The sequence below is a fragment of the Cydia fagiglandana genome, chromosome 21 (genome assembly GCF_963556715.1).
Source record: "Cydia fagiglandana chromosome 21, ilCydFagi1.1, whole genome shotgun sequence".
In the NCBI taxonomy this organism is placed as follows: Eukaryota; Metazoa; Arthropoda; class Insecta; order Lepidoptera; family Tortricidae; genus Cydia; species Cydia fagiglandana.
The window spans coordinates 3,317,806-3,342,501 of NC_085952.1; the positions used below are offsets into that span (position 1 = coordinate 3,317,806).

General features: G+C 43.1%; 1 protein-coding gene across 1 annotated transcript; it reads right to left on the reverse strand.

Annotated features, from left to right (window-relative positions):
- Positions 1 to 3,161: 3,161 nt before the first annotated feature.
- On the reverse strand, positions 3,162 to 24,515 carry LOC134675269 (myrosinase 1-like). Its single transcript, XM_063533489.1, has 11 exons — positions 24,245 to 24,515; positions 23,538 to 23,653; positions 22,520 to 22,696; positions 15,542 to 15,750; positions 14,974 to 15,151; positions 13,894 to 13,988; positions 11,947 to 12,094; positions 10,891 to 11,042; positions 8,619 to 8,726; positions 8,058 to 8,188; positions 3,162 to 4,285 (listed from the first exon to the last, which is right to left on the reverse strand). The coding sequence occupies exons 1-11, from the start codon at positions 24,274 to 24,276 to the stop codon at positions 4,117 to 4,119; spliced, it is 1,515 nt and encodes a 504-aa protein (XP_063389559.1). The 5' UTR covers positions 24,277 to 24,515; the 3' UTR covers positions 3,162 to 4,116.
- Between the last annotated feature and the right edge of the window lie 181 nt (positions 24,516 to 24,696).

Sequence of the window (24,696 nt, forward strand, 5' to 3'; positions counted from 1 at the left end):
TGAATATTTAAATTTAACGAAAGATTTAAAGAAAGGGAGCCGCTACGTACTGTATTTTGTATTTAAATACCTTTTGAATACCTACCTACATCGAACTAGTTTTTATGTTGTTGGTTCGTCGATCTATAAACTCAAACCAAAAATGGCCGTTTCAACTTTGGACGCATAGATTGATGAATCACATAAAAACTAGTTTGATGTTGATGTATTCAAAAGGCACTGAAATACAGAATACAGTACGTAGCGGCCCCCATTTAAAAATACTTGTCTTTAAAATAATCACGATTATTTAGCAGTGGCACTAGTGTCTACGTTGATGAGGTCTTAAGATCATGCGCTTTCTGCTTGGCCAAAATGTCTGTCCGGTTGTTCTTCAGTTCACCTTTCATTCACCTTCACTACAGGATACCAATTCGAACTAACAGTTTGATGACAAAATGATAACTACATGTCACACGTTCTTATTATTTGCAAAATTATTGGGTAGACGTAGACGAATAAAATTATCCATCTCAATAAGACTTCACCACAATTGATTACTACTAGCGCCATCTTCCGTGGAATAGGACTGCATGTTTTATTTTTACCGCCATCTTTTGCGGAATAGCTGTATACACTCAACATCATAGAGCGTCATCTGTTGGGGGGTAGCACAATCTAGATAACGCTTTTGTAGCAGGTAGTTGCTTCAAACTTTTATTTCGTAGTTCTACGGAAAACCAATAGATGGCCTTGTGTTAAACTACAACCAGGGGTGCGAAACTCCTGACTTCGGCCAAACTCGGCTCAGCATTGCTCCGAGCAATTATTAGGGTTGGCACCACTTGATTTCCTTTTGCGTGCACGACCACAGATAAGATAATCACTTGAATTTTGACAACCCTAAATAGCCATATATTAGAAAGGGGCTATTCATAAATTACGTCATTTCAAATTAGGAGGGGGGGTCTGGACGTTGGATGACGGTAGCATGAAGTAGGAGGAAATGGGGTCATTTGAAGCATGATTTTTGGATGATTATAGGGGGGGTCAAAAATCGATGACGTAACTTATGGACAGCCCCAAAGGGATAGTATGATTTGAAAAATGAAGTTTCCTTTCTGTACGGTAGTACTATTATTTATTCTGTGCTATAACCACAGAATAAATAAATAGTGCTACAACTAATCTTTATTGAATTTGAATCTCACGCCAACGTGTAGTAAGATATACAATTTAAATGTTTGGTTTGTGCTTGTCAGTTATCATAGACTAGCGACGCACCCCCGCTTTGCACGGGTTACACAACATCTTAACAGATTTCACACTTAAACCTACCCCCAAGAATAACTCTATTGATTGGTGAAAACCGCATGAAAATCCGTTCAGTAGTTTTTAAGTTTATAGCGAATATACATATGTACACACAAACAGACAGACACGGCGAGGGACTTTGTTTTATAAGATGTAAGATGTAGTTAGGTATAAGATTCATTAGCCCAAAATTAAACAAAGTATATATTTTTAATGATTTATTAACGTTTTCCAAAATATAAAAAATATATATGTATAGATTATATGTACTTACTGGTAAAAAATTACTGCTAAATGCTTTTTGCAGCACAATAAAAAAAAACTTATGAACAATATTCCACGAATACAATTTCATAATAGTACAGCTACCAAATTAAGCTCAATAAGGCTTGTGTTGCGGGTATTATCGCCAAATTCATTCAAAAAATGATTGAAGTGTTCTATATATATACAGACTTACATATGTAAATAAAACACAACCTACACCTTTAATAACCAATACATACCACTTAGACACGATTCTTGGGTTTCTTGGGAATACAAAGTTGCTTAACGATAAATAAACAAATGTTATAACCCCAGTTTCCATACCAGTAGGGTTCATTTTCAATTTCTTAGGTAGCCACCCTTCATCGACGACCCTTTTTTGTATGATTCTCTTGTAGACTTGGGCGGATTGTCTCGCCGTACGGTATTTTTCTTCGAAATCGAAATCCACTTCATAGAGACCGAATCGCTCACTGGTGAATAAAAAAAAGTTAGAAATAGATAAAATTAAAAATGGAATAATTCAACACTTAAAACTCTCGTTTTGAACACATATTTAATTATACGAACGGGTCTATCGCGATATAATTGTTATTGTTTATATTTAAGGTAAAAACAATGAAATTATATCTCGGCAGATCAGGGGCTCGATTTTTGAATTTCGATCGGCCGATTTCGTCACTCGAAAATCAGCGGAAAACGGCGAAATGCTAATTTTTGAAATACGAGCGATCGTAATTTGGAATCTAGTGGTATTGACCACTCGATTTCAATTCTATTAGTAGAATTTAAACGCCTAGTAGTGGATATATCATTTAACGAAATACACGAAATCGAGTGGTCGAATTTCAAAAATCGGTCCCCTGTTCGTATAATTTGGTATAGTCAAAAAGAATAGATAGTATAGAGGCGTCCTGTCATAGTAAATGTTGTAGTCACTGTAAATTTACTGCCATCTATCGACACGCGACTATAACTCAAAATAAACACGTATAAAATTATCAAAAAAATGAATATATATCGATAAATGATTTTATTATTTTTATATCATTTTGACCCATGTTCATTCACTGATATCTATGTGTTAAAGTTGTTAAATATGAAACGGTGTCGTCACCGTCACGCCATCTAGCTGGGCATAGGCCAAAGGTGTGTGCCGCCATCTATCCGAGAATGACTTTTTCTTGATTTACGAGGCACGTTTTTTCCTTACACTTTATTCATCTTATACGAAGTTACAAATGTCTTTGGTATAGTTTAAACATGTGGAAAAATTCGGTCTCAAGTGAGGTTCGAACTCGCGACACTGGATCACTAGCCCATCGCTCTTGCAACTGAACTACCGAGATTCCACTCGAGGACAGCGAATATTTCTACCGTATGCGTATTCCTACCTTTGTAGTACTAGTACGGAACCCTAAAAAATAAGTGTAGGATGGGAACTATAGTAGGTACTTACAGCTAGTGGGTTGGATAAAGGGAAAATAAAAATAGCTACACAGTACATTTTCGCAGTTTTATGATGAGAAATATACAGCTTGAAAAAATATAGTCTGACAAAAAGAGTAGAAATTAAAAAATGGCAATACTGTAGTGTCGTCCCTTTAAAATCAATCTTTATAAAAAACGGGACGACACTACAGTATTGCTACTTTTTATTTTTTGCCCTTTTTGTCAGACTGTATGTCTGCTTATAATTAAATTCGGTTTTAGATGCTTTCTTCCCCTTCGAGACCTTGGTCCAAAACTGTACCTAAATGTCTGGATAAGTGGTACACCTACACACGTTGCCTAAAAAATTACTGCATTCCCGTTGCCAGGGAGGTTTGGGATTATACTGAGCAACTTTTACTATGCGACCAACACCGAAATCACGAAAAATAAATTACCCTCCCTTAGATAATGGACCAGCCAAAATATGTGAAACAGCCTAATTTTTTTTCGCGATTTCGAGGTTAGTCGCATAGTAAAAGTTGCTCAGTATAATCCCAAAACCTGCCTGGCAACGGGAACGCAGTTTTCTTTTGCCACCCTGCATAGGTCAGGCAAGGAATGCTCAAAAAAAGTTATACAGTGAAATGCTCAGAACACAATTTTGGAGTCTGTAACTTTGTTCGGACTAGTACATGAACGGAGGTGAACATATCGAAAGTCCCCGGCCCTTGAGTCGGGGCCGAGGGGGGGGGTAAGAACGTCCCATTTTTCGGTTTTTCACTTATATCTTGGAAACTTTGCGTCTTAGCGACATACCGAAAGCTGATAAAATTTGCTACAAGTTTAATTTAGTCAAGTTCCCTCTATCCCTTCTTTATAGGGTATTGTACTATATTAAAAATACATTATTTTACACCATGCATGAAATAAAGAACCAGAAAGAAGATTAATAAAAAAAATATATTTTAAAACCCGTATAAAACTATAAAGAGTAGGCGATTTGATTGTGACGTCACATGCTACTGTTTCATATAAATTCCTTAGTAGCAGAATCGTTTTGACAGTTCGAAAAAGAAACTGATTTGACTAGTAGTCAAATACCCAATTGCTTGGCCTAATAGTTTACAATTCAGTTTTCACTTTGCTAACAGTAATCTTCAAGTTGTTCGGCTTCCAACCCTCCTCGACGACCCTCTTTTGTATGATTCTCTTGTATACCAGCGCGGACTGCCGCGCCGTCCGCGTTCGCTCCGGCGAGTCGAAATCTACTTCGTAGAGACCGAAACGTTCACTGAAAATATAAAACTTTGGTTTATAATAATGTCTTGTTTATTTTTAGGTACGACTGTACAGCAAAAGTTGCTAAGCGGGCGAGGTGTTCATAATTACCTTGACGCAATCTTATTCTCTTAACAATAAAGTCGTGTCAAGATTATTTTGAACACCTCGCCCGCTTAGCAACTATTGCTGCTGACTGTACAATTCTCGACGCCGTGTCAAACACAAAAGCTGTCACTCGGACGCCACGTCAGTCACCATTCACCAAAGAGTCAAAACCGAAATTGAACTTTATGCATATGCACGTAGGTATATGTTGCTCTGTGATTTTTTGTGACCGATTAATCAGTCTTTGGCGTTGAATCCGCGGTGCGGAATTGCGGATATATCGGTCATTGGCGTCCAAATGGTTAAGAGGAATACGGACTACCGCGCTCTATAAAAATGTCACCACTTCCTCTCTGTATATTAATTTTATAGAAAATATTTATATACAATTTGATCTAAGTATATTACTACACCTTATAAAACAAAGTCCCGCACCGCGTCTGTCTGTTTGTTTGTATGTATGTTCGTGATAAACTCAAAACTACTGAACGGATTTTCATGCCCATTCTTAAGGAAGGTTTAGGTTTATGTGTATAATTTGTTAAGGTTTTGCGTAACCCGTGGGAAGCCGGGGCGGGGCGCTAGTTTATAATAAGATTAATATAACCACAATCTATGTCTCTTTGCTATTTTTTTGGGTTCCGTACCCAAAGGGTAAAACGGGACCCTATTATTTGGGTTCCGTACCCAAAGGGTAAAAACGGGACCCTATTACTAAGACTCCGCTGTCCGTCCGTCTGTCACCAGGCTGTATCTCACGAACCGTGACAGTTGAAATTTTCACAGATGATGTATTTCTGTTGCCGCTATAACAACAAATACTAAAAAGTACGGAACCCTCGGTGGGCGAGTCCGACTCGCACTTGTCCGGTTTTTATTCCTAATTTTCTCGCTCGTAACTTTTATGATAAGTAATTGAAACAGACAGATAGCTAATGCGTAATTCATATTTTTTTTCCCTAATGTGACTAATGTCCAATCCACAGAACAAAATAGAGAATAACTAAATACGTTTAGTATGGAGCGGGAGTTCGCTTTCCTTTTAAATATAATATTATTTATCAGTACACAAACAAATAACCATAACCTGAACAAGTAATAATGCAAAGTACAGTCAGAATCAAATTAACAGTCACATTAAAAAAGGCCAAATAAATAAATATTTTGGAACAATCTTACACAAATCGACCTAGTCATAGTAACATCAATAAGGTGTGTTGTGGATACTAGGCGACGATATACATAATACACACAAATAAATGCCCCTCGCCAGGACATAGAGAAATACTAAGCCCCCCCCCCCCCCCCACACATCTAGCGTCTTTCGAGCGTCGGCGTCTACAACTCTATGGCCGCTGCTCGACGCAACGTCGACGCAATTGCGCAACGACGTCATTTTCCATAGCGCTGACCAGACGCCGACAGACGCCGACGCTCGAAAGACGCTAGATGTGGGGGGGCCCTAAGAATAGTGCTCATTCCATATATCAGTTTTGGTACCAAAACGACTATTATTTTCGCAGTCGACATCTAGCGTCGAGTAGCGGAATTATCAGTACCGCTACTTGATACTAGAATTCTCTAGTGTCGCGACTCATGACAATTGTATTGAACAACAATTTACAATTAATAATAAAAGCAGAAGGAGTTGAAAATAGAGTGCCGGTTAATCCGGTTATAACATTAGCTGAAAATTGTTGAGCATTAGACTTTTCGGTCGGTGCTACATCTATTGTCCAGTAGCAGTACTGGCCGCGTAGCCAAGATGCCAATCGCTAACGCTCCGTAGCGATCGAAACGCAACTGTCACTGTCACACTAATGGGGAAGAGTGATAGAGATACATAATGCTTTTCGTTGTCGAAGCGATAGCGATTGTAACCTTGGCTAGGGGGCCTGATAATTTCGCTACTCGATTCTAGATGTCGACTGCGAAAATAATAATACTCTTTTTGGATCTAAAACTGAAGTATGGAGTGAGCACTCGATGTATTTTTAGGGTTCCGTACCCAAAGGGTAAAACGGGACCCTATTACTAAGACTGCTGTCCGTCCGTCCGTCCGTCTGTCACCAGGCTGTATCTCACGAACCGTGATAGCTAGACAGTTGAAATTTTCACAGATGATGTATTTCTGTTGCCGCCATAACAACAAATACTAAAAACAGAATAAAATAAAGATTTAAGTGAGGCTCCCATACACCAAACGTGATTTTTGACCGAAGTTAAGCAACGTCGGGCGTGGTCAATACTTGGATGGGTGACCTTTTTTTGCCTTTTTTTTGCTTTATGGTACGGAACCCTTCGTGCGCGAGTCCGAGTCGCACTTGCCCGGTTTTTTCTCTATGCCAAAACTCATGTTACCTGCCCTCCATTTACATAGACTTTATGCAACCAGCATATAGATAAAAAAAAACTTAGCCAAGGCCTCTTTTAAGAGTGCTGCTACGACGACCACACACACTGATAAATTCCGCTACTCGACGCTAGATGTCGACTGTGAAATAACTCTCGTTCTGTCAGTGGGGTCACACTTCTCCTTTCGGGCATACTCAGCTCCGTTCGGCTCAGCATTGCTCCGAGCAATTATTAGGGTTGGCACCACTTGACGTCCTTTTGCGTGCACGACCACAGATAAGATAATGACTTGAATTTTGACAACCCTAAATAGCCCAAAGGGATGGTGCCATACATTAGAAAGGTATAGGACGATTCGTTTGTAAAATAGTAAATTCCTTTTTATAAATAAACACGCTAAGACAATTTATTTATTGGTGATTTTACTCCTACGATTTAAAAAAGTACTTTTTTATTTACCTATTTTTACATAATTACAAGACGCGCTAGTAAAAAGTAGCAACATTGTCTTATTTGTTTTGGTCTTGAATTACGATTTTCAGTATAGCTAGGTAGTATTTTCAGTATCTCTGGGAAAACGCGCATTTTATAGTTTTTATAATATGTTTTTTAAGCAAAGGTCGGTGTCCCAGATGTTGTAGGTACGTAAATTGATCAGTTTCATTACCTGGTCCCAGCCATCCATTCCACGTTGTCCATGAGACTCCAGTATATATAACCTAGCGCTTCTGTCCCGTCTCTTATGGCTAACAACAGCGCCTTAAGGGGCTACCCGAGGTCTTCATCGATTTTTGACAAATTTTGAATCGTATCTCCTTTTTTTACACTACAGATAGAATTATAAGACAACGGTTATCGATTCTTCAATCTATTATTTCCGGTTTTGTTTACCGGATTTTGAAAGAAATGAATACTTATTTTTTTATGAATTTTTTAAACGTTGCCTAAAAAGCACTTTTTTCGTATCTTTGCTGTTGTGAACGATGTAGGAAATCTACATATTTGGGTTCGTCTTTGACGTCTCGAAAAACGTGTCTAGGGTTTTAAATTTAAACTACTTAATTAACACAAAAGTTATGGCCAGAAAACCAGTTTTTTAGCCTAAAATTGTTCAACTTTGATGCCAAACATCTCGAAGACAATGAAATTTGAAGTAAATATGGGATAATATATTGCTTAAAGCCATTGCTGTTAATATAAGCTACAAAAATCATTAGAAAACTAAGGGATTCAGATCGAAGGTCATTGGCGTGGGGTAGCCCCTTAAGGTACTGCTGGATGTAATGAGCCTTGAATAAGGCCATTTGGGAACACTGTCTTACCTGGTCCCAGCCATCCATTCCACGTTGTCCATGAGACTCCAGTATATATAGCCGAGCACTTCTGTCCCGTCCTCTATGGCGAACAACAGCGCCTTAAGGTACTGCTGGATGTACTCAGAGCGACTTGGATCCTGAGGCAAAAATGAGCGAAATACTTATTCGTTCTACAAGGGGGCAAAGTTATTACAACAAGAATAAGAATAACTTATTTCATTTTAAAATATCCAAAATAATAAACCGCTTAACCCGGGAGGTGTCACTACGCAGTTTAGGTACATTTGGCGCGCGTCCTCCCGGGCAGGGCAGGCGTATGGCAGCGGGCTGCCGCTCGACCGCACGATCGTCGTGTCACGTGGCGCTCGCGCAAAGGAGATTCACGGTTCGTTCGCGGTTATAAGTTTCAATTTTGTTGCAAGCGGCGAGTATATGTATAATTTTATACCTAAATCTGACTTTTGTGAAGGAGTGAATTTTCTGAACGGTAGTAGGTACTATTAGTTATTCTGTGGCTTAACCCCGGGTTAGTGCAATGGTGCAAGTGGCCTAAAATGAGGAGTTTACCTGGAGACCCTTGTCGGTAGACCAGCCGTTTTCTGTGATGAAGATGGTAGGGTAGTCGTAACGCTTGTTGAGGTGCAGGCAAGCTTTGTACAGCCCGTAGGGGGCGCTCTGTAAAATAAGCTCATATTAGAACCACGCAGAACTATGCGGTTTATGAAATACAGACAGCTATCGAAGAAGCCCTAGTGTAAGGCCTGAGTGGACGCTCGAGTTGGGCGTGCAGCGGGGCGGGGCGTGCGGCGTGCATGTTAAACAAATGCAAACGTATAGGAGCGGCCTTAGTGCACGCTGCTCAAATCACTTGTGAGCCCGACGCCACGCTTAGGGGTCACAAAACCGTGCGTATTTTAGAAAACCGGTTTTTCGGTTTTTGGGAAACAGCAAAACCGGGTTTCCGGTTTTTTCGGTGATTTCGATTTTACGTATAATTTGTAAAATAACAAAGGCAAAGTAACGTTCAAATCAGATCGATGGAGCTGTGACCATGACCCGGGCCTAGTCTTCACGAGAGCAATAGATAGTACCTCAGTGGCTGCCGAGCGGTACATGCTAGCGGATTTTCAACACTCTCAATACCGCCTAGTATTAGTTGTCATAGGTCTGAAAATACCGATCGTAGAGTCGTGTCTTGCCTAACACCATCTCGCGGAAGTTTGCTTATACTGATGACCTGGCCCTTGTATGTCACACAAGAAGACAGCTTGGAAATGGGACAAAATACCCTGGAAAAGGACCTGGATCTTATTAGATGACTATTTCTCTCGGTAGCGTTTGAGCCCCAGTACTTTGAATAAATCTTATATTTCGCCCTGCTACTCAAAGTTAAAACGCAGTAACTCTGCATGCGTTCCATACATAGTTACCACATTTTTGTTTTGATTGACAGAACAAGTTACATTACGAGTTTTTTTTCAAAGTAGTCACGATATATTACTTCGTAAAGACGGACCTTACGGGCACTGAGAATGGGACCAGTACAGCGGTGTCACGCACACGAAATCGAGCCAATCGTGCAGTCTAACCCAACTAGTTGGTGATCCCAACTCATCACCAATCGCGTGAGTGACACCGATGAACTAACACCATGCCAGGCGTAGCTCACTCCGCGATTTCGTCGCTTTGCTACAGGTAGCTAAAAGTACATCCGTTCGACCCCAATTTTGGGGTTTGCCATAAGCCGCGCGTGGCGCTGTCGCCACCTAGCGGCCATATCTGTGCTGATCGTGACAGACGCGTTTTGTTAGAGAGTGAGTCTTCTGTACCTAGTACTATTATTTATTATGTGACCATGCTAAGTGCCCGTATGGTATTCCTATAATAAGTTTTTTGTCAAATCATCATTTTTGTCTGTCACGGCACGTCCACTCTAGATATAAACCGACCTTTAACAGCCTGACAGGCACGAAAGATTTTTTTCCCAGGCTGAGGGTCTACCGCGAACACCGAATTTCGCAAATTGCGATGAATGATAAAGAAACTTGCCTTCAACCAGGCACTTTATTTAATCGTATGGCATTATATTTACAGATACAGAGATATCATAAATCTAACTCCAGAGAATTAATCCACTTGATAGCTTCGTCGTTCAGTTTTATCAGGTCTTCCGGGGGGCCTCCAGTATATCGAGTAGATGGGCACTCTTGGAAAATATGTCGGATACTCTGTTCCCAGGCACTATGTGATTGCTTCCACTCATCTTTGGTACCTCGTTACCAAAGTCAGCGAACGATGGCACAGGGTGGCCGCCCTTCAACGGAGATGTCAGGAAGGTGTAGTGGTTCGAATGAGCCGGCCAAGCGTGAGCGAGTGAGACGATGCGAATAGGTTTTGGAGCGGTTCGGAAGAATTCGGAGGGTGTCGGGAAAACATGGCGGGATCGTAGCGCGTGATTCGCCATCTTGGTCGCACTTATGGCTCTGTAACGTGTATCTGATTGATTGACATTTCCCTCTACTTACTCTTGAACAATATAGTCCACAGATCCACTGAGCGAAATGAGTGATATACATGGTTATTTTTGGACCGTTAGCCATATTGTGCGAGGTGATTAGGTAGATCACACTGAACAACTTTTTCTATGGGGCCAACTTCGAAATCACAAAAATTTTTTTTGCCGTTTCATAGATTTTGGTCGAGTGGATGTCGATCTTTTCTATGGGAAGGCCAAATTTTTTAAAATAAAAAATGTTCTTCAGTATGACCTGCCTAATCACCTGGCACAATATGGCTAACGGTCCAAAAATGACCCTGTTTAATGTGTAAAGAGACTTGCCTTCAACCAGGCACTATGAGACTGCTTCCACTCTTCCTTGGTAGTGAGGTCGACGCTGACGTCATCAGCGAACGACGGCACAGGGTGGCCGCCCTTCGACGGAGATGTCAGGAAGGTGGTATAGTGGTTCAGGCCGAGGAAATCCGCTGAACCTATTAAATAAATAAATAATAAATATTATAGGACATTTTTCAGTTTTACACAAATTGACTAAGCCCCACGGTAAGCTCAAAAAGGCTTGTGTTGTGGGTACTCAGACAACGATATATGTAATATACAGGGTGGAAAGATAAGTCGGGCCCTGGAGGGAAACTACCTTAAATCCTTAAGCTGGCTCATTTTACTTAAAGGAAACATTCCTTTATTTTTTCAAAAGAAACATAACTGCATTGAAAGATTTTCTAAAACTCGCTTGCCTCGCCCGGGACTCGAACCAACTAAAAATTCCAAAAAATAAAAGTTCGCAATTTTATTCTACAAATCGATACAGTTAATGTTAATGGTAACATTTCTCCAAGAAACATTAGGTCTTACACTCGTCTGTCGTACAAAATATCCATAAAATCTAATATTTAGTACTTAAGATTTTTTTTAGACAAGCCAAATTGAAGAACAAAAGAAAAATACTTTGAATGCAGTTTTGTTCCTATTTAAAAATAAAGGAATGTCTCATTTAAGTAAAATGAGCCAGCTTAAAGATTTAAGGTAGTTTCCCTCCAGGGCCCGACTTATCTTTCCACCCTGTATATTGTGACATTTTTTGCCACTTTTGTGGAACTTTTGTGAATTAGAAACAATATAAAAATTCCCATTTCTAACACAAAAATTATTGGTACAACTTCAATTAGAAATGCCCGTTAACCAGCTAGCTTTGTGCTGCACTCTGGCGGCAGAAGCAGTTGCAGTAATACCCCCTATTTGTTAAGGGGCCCACTGATTAACAGTTCGCCGGACGGTATCGGCCTGTCAGTTAGAACAAAATTTTGACAGTTCCGAACAACTGACAGGCCGATACCGTCCGGCGGACTGTTAATCAGTGGGCCCCTTTAACGATACCTTTAATAAGTTTGATGTCGTCTTTCGTAAGCGAAGGTAGTCTGGAGCGGACGAATCCCTGTTCCTTGCTCTTCTTGGCCACCCTATCCTTCACCAGTTTGGGAAAGTCTCCACTTTTCGACCAGATCGGATTCAGGTACATGCCGTACTGCAAACATAAATAAAAGTATTTGGCAAAAATTTCATTTTTGGTACAAGTCTTTATAGCTGACTGTATTTTCTTTCCACAGGCAACTAATACTCATCGAGACAATTCTAAAAGCCCCAAACACAATTAGGTTTCGTTGTTTTATCACATAGTTCCTATGACCACCTCCGGTCTCCATCATCAGATCAGCTCGATGACATAATATTGCATTGTCACCCGACTTACGTATGCAAAATTTCAGCTCAATCGGAAACCGGGAAGTGAATTAAATTTAACTTGCAAGATTTGATAACAGACAACGGTCAGGTGAAAGTAATTAATAGTACATTATTGTCGAGGCTCGGAAGTAGCTACTTGCAGGCTGAGGATTCGTTTTAAACGGACGACCTTGGGAGTCCGTTTAATTGAATCCGAAGCCAGCAAGTAGCCTTCCAGCCGAGTCATATATAGTGCTTTTCTCAAAAATGGTGCAAGAAATATAAATATCATAGAAATATTTTACAAAAGCAACATTCTTACGTATATATTTTCACAGAACAAAGCCCTTGCCGCCTTTTTATTTTTTTTAATAAAAAAATAGAAGTGTATTTTTCTGCCGAAAATACGCCAACCTATTTGAGACAGCTAAATAGTCGCGGTACTAATCATCTGTTTGACTGTTTAATGGGCCTGTGCCTTCATTTGATATGGCCATTACAACTTTTAAAAAGTTTGAACTCGACAAATAATGGAATTTGTATAGTCCTAAAATCGAGACTGCAATGTTTTTAACTTTTTAATTTTTGACTGACCATAAACTCCGCGCTTCGCGACCTATTTTTTAGATGGCAAAGTCGACTTTGCCGTCCATTTTTGAGAAAAAGCTTGTAAAAATATGATTGTCACTTTACAATTCGGTTTACGGACGATCATTTTGCGTGATAACGTCATAAGAAAACATTAGTGAAAAACTGCATAGTTTGGCCGTAACATTACCGTGGAGATCTGTCCACAACGTTACTACTTACCATGGAGATCTGTCCACAACGTTACTACTTACCATGGAGATCTGTCCACAACGTTACTACTTACCATGGAGATTTGTCCACAACGTGACACTTTTTCGTGCATGCTACCGGTGTTCATCGATTCATAAGACGTTATCACGTCAAAATAGCCCCGGCTCGTACCAATGACTTTTTCGGAACTTGTATACGAAATATCATTGATATTTAAAAGTTGCTTTTCGGTGAAGAAAACTATCGTGAGGAAACCGGCAGGACTGATCCCAATAAGGCCTCAACTGGCTTAAGGACCCATTTGAGGGTAGATTTTGTTTACTTTTATTTAAATACCTAAAGATAGAGAGTATTTTTATTTTAACCTCGTGCCGCCCAATGTACATTAGGATGTACACTCAGTTTCGATGGAATGTCAACCTTAATTAAAAAGAAAGTAGGTAGCATTTCATTTGTCTCGTAAAATTTTCGAACAAATGAAAATGAACCCAATTGAAAATACAACAAAATTCTAATTTCCTTGGCTATAATTTTGTATGGTGGGCGGCACGAGGATAAAGCTTTGTTTCCCGTGTTTTCTCTTCTTTTCTTTTTTCTTTTCTTTTCAGTAATCTATGTAATTACACGGTCCCTTTTTGGGTAAAAGCCTCCTCCATCTTTAGCCATCTACTTCTATCCATGGCGACGCTCATCCATTCTCTTCCTGCCGCCTGTATTATATCGTCGGCCCATCTTTTTCTTTACCTGCCAACGCTTCTTTTTCCTAGCGGTCTCTGCCATTTGGATACAGAGTATACGTACCGTGAACTCTCTGTATATTTCAGCAGCCTCCACGTTTTCAGTGGTGTTGGTGGCGGGTTCCGCCCAGTTCACAGATATGGATATTCCGACGGACCCTGAAATTATAAAAAAATTATATCACTTATTTCGCAGTAGACCCGTTTGTGTAATTAGCTATAGTTCGTTTTTTTAGCATTAGAAAGAACTTGAGAGAAGGTAAGCGATCTTGACATGTCTTTTAATTGAAAAACGCTTTTTAAAAATTTGGAACTATCACTTTTGAAGAATACAAATGATCGTATTAGATTCATATAATTGTTACATATTTGCCGAAACTTATTTTTAAAATGTGTTCTTCAATTAAAAGACACATCAAGATTGTTTACCTTATTTCTAATGCTAAAAAAACGAACTATATGTCATGTCAACGGGCCATCGATTCATAAATTCGAATAACTCATCTAAGAAATTTCAACGTTTTGAACACATATTAACTCACATTTATAGACGGGTCTAACGCCCGAGAAATCTGTGAAACCTGTGTGTGAGGGGGGAGTGAAACCTGTGTCGAAACGTCGGTAAATCAAGGTAATTGAATAAAATTCGCGTTAGACCCGTCTATAAGTGTGAGTTAATATGATATCACAGTGTAAAAATTAACAGTGGACCGACGCCTTTGATGTTTGCGTACACGCCGATACCGCACAAGAACACAGTAGGGTTGTCACAGACTTTTACACGACTGCCCAAGACTTATATTTGACCATAGACTAGGAATCCTCAAGACCGAGTTTAGAGCAATTATTTCATGCAACCGATGATGCCAAAAATGCGGGGGTGCGCGGGACGAGGTGAGCGAAGTCCCGTGCCGTGATTGGTCCGTTCAAAGACACGGACGTCACACAAAGACACTTTCGACTCGAACAGAGTAAAATTACCGTATGCGTGGCAGAGGAGGTAGCGCGACTATGTTCAGTCTGGACTTCTGGAGGATGTTTTGTCTGTGCATTTGACAAACTACAAGCCCTGCAAGAAGTACCCAGCTACTAACAGAGGCGATGTATGCAGCTCGGGTGCGCGCGTTTTCAATAACAAACTTACCTCCATATTTCTTCTTATACTCCTTCTCGTACATTCTGTACGTTCTAGCGTGCGCTAGAAGTACGTGTTTAGCGCACAAGTAATCCATTACTCCCTTCGTGCTTTTAGGAAGGTGGTTCTCAAAGTTTTCCACCTCACACACAGAGTTTGGTTGGTTTATGGTGATCCAGTATTTGACCTTGAAAAAAAGATTCAATTTAACCACAGAATAAATAATAGTACTAGGTACAGAAGGGACACTCCTAGCGTCTCTTCCCAGGTTTCCGGGTTTCCAATTCTTTAAATTATGACTATATTGAATTTCAAGATGGCAGCCCAGCCATTACATACAAACATCATACAAATACATATATTGGCATAGGGTGATATTCCACCTGTCCAATTTCTTTGTCCAATTTCGTCTTACTCTTTCATTAAGCAAAATGTGAGACAAACTACACATTGGACCAATATATTGGACATGGAATACCACCCTAAAAGTCATCAATGGAGTCATTTTCAAGGTTTTCGGCTTTTTGCTTCAATATTGGCCACTATACAGACAAATCGGCTAACTAGAAACAATTACCTTACTAGCATATCGGTCAAACAATACCCTAGCATAGTCCTCAAACCACTCAATAGAGTAGGGGTTAGCCCACCCCCCCAAATGTTGAAGGACCATGGGTAGATCGAAGTGGTACATTGTGACCATGGGCTGAATGTTGTGCTTCAGTAGCTCGTCTATTAGGCTGTCGTAGTATTGGAGGCCTGGCTCGTTTTTCATACTGCTGAAACCTGAAAAGACGGTTAACTCTCACAATATGGTAAATAACCAGTGGTGGATTTGCCCTAAGGCCCGGGCCTAGGGCGGCAAGATATTTAGGGGCGGCAAATTGTGACAAAAAATTCGCTGATGGTAACAAGAAATAACTCAAAATGTAGTCAATATTAAGGGTGCCTTGAAAGGGGCGGCTACAGGGCCTGGGGCCTAGGGCGGCAAAGACTGCAAATCCGCCACTGTAAATAACTGAATTTTGGTTTTCTATATTAAGTTAAGCTACCATGCAAGAAAACTTGCCAGTATTTGAATCAATAATATTGCTAAATTATCGATATTAAACTTTCGTGAGACTTATTTTAAATTGCTAAATTAAATAAATAATAGAACAAAGCAAATGCAACTATGTTCCAAAAGAAACCGGCCAAGTGTGAGTCGGACTCGCGTTTCTAGGGTTCCGTACATAAGCCCGACTCACGCTTGACTGCACATTTCTAATAGGTTTTCCTGTCATCTATTATAGGTAAAGAACTATTATGTGTATTATGTGTTCCGTACTCCACATCGGATATCTTCATTGAGAGAGTAACGCGATCGTTGACCAATGATGCCGCTAGCGTCTATGTAGTCGCTCCGCCCCACGCCGTGACGTAGTTCCGCTTCCACTTCCTGCGAACCGTTGCTCGCTCCCCGCTACTCGCCACCGCCATGTCATTGTTTCGTCGACCGTCCTGACCGATGGTCCGCAAATATTTTTTGCGTATATTTTTGCAGCATGGTGCTTTAACATTTCCGATCCAAAGCTCGGTCGATTAAATAGTGAGATATGGCAGAGATCGCCACTATTAGTCTTTTGGCGGTCTCGCGATCGAAGTCATCGAACGGTGCTTTTCGATTCTACCCACTTTTTTCTTGCTAAATTAATTTTCACATTCCATGCTGCTAAAATCGTTACCGTTAACTCGCATTTTCGAGATCGAAGTAGGAAGTGCGTCAGTGGTTTTTGTTAACAAGCGGTAACAAGTCGCTCCGCATCGGAGAGGGAACGCGCGGTCATCGTGCCTGCGGCGGCGGGGGCGGCGCGGCGGCGGACAGCCCGCGCGCGCTGCTGCCGGGTGCCGCGCTTCGCTGATAAGGAGGTTTGGATTGTCTCGAACCATCCGGTGAGCCAGTTTAAGATATTCTAAAGTTACTTCGTCACTAAAGGAGGGTTCTCAGGCAGTAGCCTGGGAGTACCTCGTGTTGTTAGTTGCGGCGCGACCGGGGCGCCCGTCCCCCGGCGCCCGCCCCCGCCCGCGCGCGCCGCGTCTTCTGCTGTCGTCCAAGGTGACTCCGAGACACCGCGACGCTGCGGGCCACGGGGGACGCCTCCAGTCCGCAGGACTCGGCGAGACGTCACACGCCCGCTCCTGTTGCTGCAGTCGCGGTGCGGACGCCTCCAGTCCGCGGGACTCCGAGAGACGTCACACGCCCGCTCCTGTTGCTGCAGTCGCGGTGCGGACGCCTCCAGTCCGCGGGACTCCGAGAGACGTCACACGCCCGCTCCTGTTGCTGCAGTCGCGGTGCGGACGTCTCCAGTCCGCGGGACCCCGAGAGACGTCACACGCCCGCTCCTGTTGCTGCAGTCGCGGTGCGGACGCCTCCAGTCCGCGGGACTCCGAGAGACGTCACCCGCCTGCTCCTGTTGCTGCAGTCGCGGTGCGGACGCCTCCAGTCCGCGGGACTCCGAGAGGCGTCACACGCCCGCTCCTGTTGCTGCAGTCGCGGTGCGGACGCCTCCAGTCCGCGGGACTCCGAGAGACGTCACACGCCCGCTCCTGTTGCTGCAGTCACGGTGCGGACGCCTCCAGTCCGCGAGACGCCCGCTCCTATTGCTGCAGTTGCGGTGCGGACGCTTCCAGTCCAGCGGGACTCCGAGAGATCCGCGTGGCTCTGCGAGACGTCACACGCCCGCTCCTGCAGCTGCGGGCGCATCGCGGGTGGATCGCGCCAAGGTGAAGGGGGACCGCTTCTGCGTCCCGACTGCTCGAGCGGAAGGAAGGTAAGTGGAAATGCTACGAGTACAGCGACGGTCGCCGCGTTGGTTGCCGCCCGTCATGACGTCGCTGGTGACCTACGCGCCGGTGGTGGCCACCACGATGGCACCGCCGAGGGCAACAGCGTCGCCGTGATGATGCGTGCAGCTACGAGCCTAGCCATCGGCGCCTCCCGTGCCGGTATCGTCCGTCACGCGCACCGGCGCCTGTCGAGCTGGCCGCCACGACGGCGCCTCTCGCACCTGAGCCTGGCGACGGTGGCCGCCATGATGGCGCCGCCCGCTCGATGACGCCGCCTGCCCCCCGAGCTGGCCGCCACGATGGCGCCTCTCGCATTACGCATCGACGCGGCGGCGGCGGCTGCCACAATGGCGCTGCCCGCCACGATGATGCCGCCCGCCACGATGGCACCACCACCTGCGCACTGGCGCCTCTCGCCTCACAGCAGTGCCTCCCAGACCAGCCAGCCAGACGGCGACCGCCTCATGCACCGGTGCCTCCCGAGCTGGCCGCCACGATGGCGCCTCTCGCCGCACGCACCGGCGCCTCCCGAGCCGGTGGCGGCGGCCGCCACGATAGAGCCGCCCGCCTCACGCGACAACGCTTCTAGAGCGGGCCGCCACTATGGGTCCTCGCCTCACGCACCAGCGCTTCCCGAACCAGTGGCGGCCGCCATGAGCCGCCCGGCCTCAGGCACCGGTGCCCCCCCCCCCCCCCGAGCCGGCCGACACGATGGCGCCCCTAGCTTCACGCACCGGCGCCTCCCGAGCGGCGGCGGTTGCCACAATCACGCCGATGCTGTCCACCGATGCTGCAACTACGACGATGTCGTCCCTTGCTCGCTGGGCGCCACAGTATCAGTTTTGTCCTGTCCACATGGTTCCATTGAGGTACGCAGGCGCCTATAGCTATGGTGCAGGTATAGGTATGGTATGGTACAGCACGAACAGACCGCTAAGCTCTTGGTTTCGGTTAAAGAATCCTCCGGCGACGGCAGACAAGGTCGTAAAGAGCCCCGTCCTAGCGCGGCTCGACTGCCCGGAGTTGAAAGCGGTAAGATATGTCGATACTCAGAGAAAAATACGTCGTGTTCCCGGGTTTCATAAAGGTGCTGATCGACTTCGCTGTGTCGCTTCGAAATTCCTACGACTTCTCGAGGCCATGGAATGGTCCAACCGGAGAACAGCTAGCGACAAGGCCCTGTGCGACCGCTCGAAACCGAGGTGAAAGGCATCGAAAAGGTCTGCAGACTTCACATAATTATCTCTGCTTGCTCGCGCTCTCCAGCTTAAGTTCCGTCTTACAAAGACGAACTCGTGCGAAAAGCCATAATAAACAAAATGGGACAAATAAACCCGCTGCGCCTGAACAAGCTTGAGTTTCCGGTGCTAAGAGAAAGGGGCCAGGAGGACTCCAGCAGTTTCCATCTGTCTGTATTCGACTTTATCGAAACAGTTTTGTTACGCAAAGCGCCAAAATCGATTTTAGACTTGATTTCATCAGTTCGATTTCCTTAAAAGCATGCTACTAACTCGATGCCCTATACTAACTCGATATAGGGTGTCTCTTCGGATAAAGCGAATTAGACCATCACGCTCCTAGACATCACGTGGGACACGCGGCACAACACACCGATTGAAAGTTTTCTTTTTCGCGACATACAGGCCTGCCTTGCTGCAGAGTTTCTCGCAGAAATGAGACTCAATGCCTTCTGTTCAGTCTCAAATTCGCAAACTTTAGTTCATGGAGGAAGGTGAAGCCTTCGCAGTCCCCAGCAACACGGAGCTGCCGAAAGCCTCGCACCACTTTCTTCCTCATCTTATGCAAGCAGTCCGTTACAATCTCCAATATTGGTAGACAATGTACGAGGTAAGGCCCTCTCAGCGAAGAGTAACCGTTAACGGGCCGCATCTGCAGCGCTGACGACAGAAGTGTAAACATACAACCGCACCGGTACAGTATACATAAAACGACGGCGACACTACATCCCTTCCGTTACTACGGTTGTCGCAAAAACTGCTGATGCCAGCAGATCGTCTACAGGTCGCGCTGGTTGCTTGCTACTTGCCAGGTCGGTACAACCCCCGAGGGCGACGGTTTATCAAGAAGTCACTGCGCGCCCGAGTGGCAGCTGCGCCCAGCAGCCGCCGAGACTGTCTTCGCCTGACAGGCGCCTTGTTGGCCGGCCTCCGCTTTCGAGAGCCCTCGCACTGTGCCACGGTATTTCTTAACAGACTCATTGAACTGCTACCACGACCTTTGACAGCTGCCTGTGAGACTTGGCATGGATGTCTCCACCTCCCAGCCTAGTCTGTGTACTGCGACGGCGTGATAAGGAGTCTTAAAGTAGCTGTGGTAAGCTTGCAATTTACTGGCGGTCCTAGTGAACACAACGTCAGACCGCCCTCCCTTACGAGTCAACGACCTTAAGAATGAGGCGTAGCTCCTGTCAGATAGGACGCTCCAACACCGAGCTGGCGGGATCAGGAGTGACGTCCGCTACTGGCGTGACTGGCGCATGCATATAACATGCCAAGGTCTAACGCTACGTAGCGAACGAAACGCAACTGTCACTGTCTCACTAATATGGAAGAACCGGATATTCCCGATTCCGGTACTGTGTTTGTATAGAAAACAGTAACGGGAGCCCCTAGATCGTCCCCTTGTCTAGGCTGCATGTACGGCCACAATGTAGAAACGGTCTTTATGGTGCATCAAAAATAAGATCAACTGCCAGGTACCTCTATCCAGTGAAGTAGCGAGCTATCTCAGACGTCTATTTCTATTATCCATGTTAGCTTTAAGAACGATATTCGTTCATAAGCCTCTCACAAGTGCTGTGTATGAACCACTATCGGACACTATGCCTTCTTCCAACGCCATTAATAGCGAGACCAGCGCCTCCCAAAGCACCAGCTTGGGACGCGAGACATCTACTTGCCCTAATTTAAATAGCCCTACAACGTTAGGTACGTTAGAAGAAGTACGATAGAATAGCTGCCGCACTTTTGCTGTTAGCATCAGGCCGCAGGGTCAATGACCTTACTCTACTACACTGTAGCCCGGGCAATTACATAGATAACTTTAACGCTATTATTTTGTGTCCGAAATTCGGCTCTAAACCAGATAACGTGTCTTACCGACTGGACTCTTAGAAGCTCCGGAATAAAGTATAGACCCAGTATAAGTAGGTAGTCTGGGTACGTCACCTTGCGAGAATTACACAAAATGTTAGGGGACACTTCGCTTATTTCTTTCAGCCACAGTCTCATCCAAGCCGGCCTCGCCTACGATTGCTTTCGATCCACGATGTACTTAATAACTAAATTGGCTGGAAAGCTATTCACTTAGCGATATTTTCGCTGACTCGCCGAGATTCTGCGGATCGGATGCGATTTCGAATGAGAATCCTCTTAAACCAGTTTAACGTCAGATTCGAACCTGAGATTACAGTTTCAATTCTCAATTTCCTGTAATTCACATTATAACGAGTCACTGTGATTTCATGGGTTGTAATATGGTGTATACATATTTATTCTTTCTCTGAGTTCTATGACAGCGATAAGCACCTACGTGTAGCCCTATCGCTTGCGCGCCCGCTAACTCGCCACCAGGAGATAATAAACAGGTCTCAATGAAGATATCCGATGTGGAGTACGGAACACATAATATACAAATTTTACCTTCCAATAAAATTATTATTATGTTTCCTATCCACATCGGATATCTGAGTAATGCCTTCCTGGCAGGCTACTAGGCTACTTTTATGCCGACGGGACTTCTCCTCAACAATGACATGGCGGTGGCGAGTGGCGGGGAGCGAGCAACGGTTCGCAGGAAGTGGAAGCGGAACTACGTCACGGCGTGGGGCGGAGCGACTACATAGACGCTAGCGGCATCATTGGTCAACGATCGCGTTACTCTCTCAATGAAGATATCCGATGTGGATAGGAAACATAATAATAATTTTATTGGAAGGTAAAATTTGTATATTTTTTTTTTAATTTTGGACCCAGTAATTTCGGAGATAAAGGGGGGAATGGTCATTTTATGGCTATTTTCTTAAATAACTTCGAAACTATATACATACGTCAAAATTATAAAAAAATATATATATTTGAAATTCTCATAATGAGCTCTTTCGTTTGACATATAACACAATATAGTTTATAAAACTTTATTTTTTATTTTTCTCATTGAGAGATCAACCGCCCACCCCCATGTTTAAATTCATTTATTTACGTTACACGTCTGTCTTTGGGTCACTAATTTACATATATGTACTAAATTTCAACTTCCAGTAGTTTCCGAGAAAATAGACTGTGACTGCAAACAGACAGACACACAGAAGCACGAGTGATCCTTTTAGGGTTCCGTACCCAAAGGGTAAAACGGGACCCTATTACTAAGACTCTGCTATCCGTTCGTCCGTCCGTCTGTCACCAGGCTGTATCTCACGAACCGTGATAGCTAAACAGTTGAAATTTTCACAGATGATGTATTTCTGTTGCCGCTATAATAACAAATACTAATAAAAACAGAATAAAATAAAGATTTAAGTGGGGCTCCCATAGAACAAACGTGATTTTTGACCGAAGTTAAGCAACGTCGGGCGGGGTCAGTACTTGGATGGGTGACCTTTTTTTTTTGCCTTTTTTTGCATTATTGTACTGAATCCTTCGTGCGCGAGTCCGACTCGCACTTGCCCGGTTTTTTCCTTTTGGGGTACAGAACCCTAAAACTATCTCACCTCCAGGCAATACCCTAGTCCAGGATATAGAAAACCTGTAAACATCCACCCCCAACTCCCTCAGCATCTCCACATCCCTCTTGTAGTTGTGGTATGAGTCGCTGGCCACGTCTCCGGGCGCCGACCATAGCTCCGGGTCACTGTGGAAGTGGTGGTCCCATACGGACTGGCCTTTACCTGAAAATTAGAAAAAGAAGTTTAAGAAGTGTCAGTTGATAGAGAGAAAACCAGAAGACTGAGTAAATGGTGTGAGATTGAAAGCTAGCTTCAAAAATATATAACACTTGCAATATTTACCTAATATGGTATTTGACTGTATTTAAAACGAATTATTTTACACCATGCAAGAAATAAAGCACCAGAAGATTAATATAGAAACATAGACAGCAGTTATTTTTAGACACAATATCTATTTTAAAACCTGTCTAAAACTATAAAGAGTAGGTAATTGGCTTGTGATGTCACTTATGCTAGTGTTTCATATAAATTCCATAGTGGCACATCATTTTATGGTTTTCACAGTTCAAAAAAAAAGGAACTGATTTAGGTAGTCAAATGCCCTATTTAAAGAAATGGAGTGTGGAAATTTTTCAACATAGTGCTTCCTCTGATAAGTGAGACAGAAGAAAATCTGGTAAAAAACAAATGAAATTTTTTGGTTTATACCTACCTACCTGTACCTACTGATATAATATAGTGAGTATAGGCCAACATTCACATGAAATACAATACCCAACTAGGCAAAGCTTTGTTGTACTCATTTTAATAAATTTGACTGCCCGATTTTTTGGAACAAATTAAAAATTTTAGTCCAAAATTCGTAAAAAAAAGGATGATTGGTCAGTAAATTTGATTGCAGAAATAATTGAACTGTAGTTCTCTGAAGAAACAATTGAACTGTAGTTCTCTGAAGAAACAATTGACCTGTAGTTCTCAGCAGAAATGATTGAACTGCAGTTCTCTGGGGTGTAAAGCTGTGTTTATTATTACTTTTCTGATAATAATTTCAAATGCATACCATCTTCATTCCAAGCCCCTTCCACCTGGTATGCTGCAGATGCTGTCCCGAACAGAAAGCCATCTTTAAATCTTCGCACACTATTATCCGAGAACCCTGAGACGGCCACTAATAAGCTAAAAAAGATGCAAAATGCAATGATGAAAGCAAAAGTGAATGAAAAACCAGGCAAGTGCGAGTCAGACTCGCGCACAAAGGGTTCCGTACCATAATGCAAAAAAAAAAGGGAAAATAAGAAAAAAAAACGGTCACCCATCCAGGTACTGACCAGTCCCGACGTTGCTTAACTTTGGTCAAAAATCACGTTTGTTATATGGGAGCCCCATTTAAATCTTTATTTTATTCTGTTTTTAGTATTTGTTGTTATAGCGGCAACAGAAATACATCATCTGTGAAAATTTCAACTGTCTAGCTATCACGGTTCGTGAGATACAGCCTGGTGACAGACAGACGGACGGACGGACGGACAGCGAAGTCTTAGTAATAGGGTCCCGTTTTACCCTTTGGGTACGGAACCCTAAAAATGAAAACCATTTCAGCACTAAGTATTCTTAAGTCTGACTAAATCCGATTAAATATTAGGTAAATTGATTTGATTTCAATTAGATTGAATTACTTTAGCTAGATTAGGTACTGATTACAGTAATATCTCTTGCTATACATTTTTGAAATTCCTTTTTTTTAATTTTGTTGATGGTGATTCTTACCTTAAAATACCCGTTGACAAAATTACTCGCATCTTAATGACACTTTGACCGTTAATAAAAAAAATGCAAATTTAACGAGGCAACAACTATACCATATACTGAGTATAATCACAGTCTCACGGTATTATGGAAAATAACACCTTCATGTATGCCACCGTCTTGAATTTAACGCCACTTATCTGATTACTGTAAATATGACGCTGATAATTAAATTTTATCAGTATAGTATTACTAGGTAAAATTAATAATATCTTTACAATATCGACGGCTATCGGCGCCAAACAATATTGCAAACAATAAATACAATAATTAAAGTTCTGTCAGTGTCAAGCATGTGTTAAGCCCGCTCCACACTCGTGCGCGAATCGCGGTGCGAAGCCGCGAACGCGAGTCTGGAGTCGATTTCGCATATCAGCGAACTAGACTCCACACTCGCGTTCGCGGCTTCACCC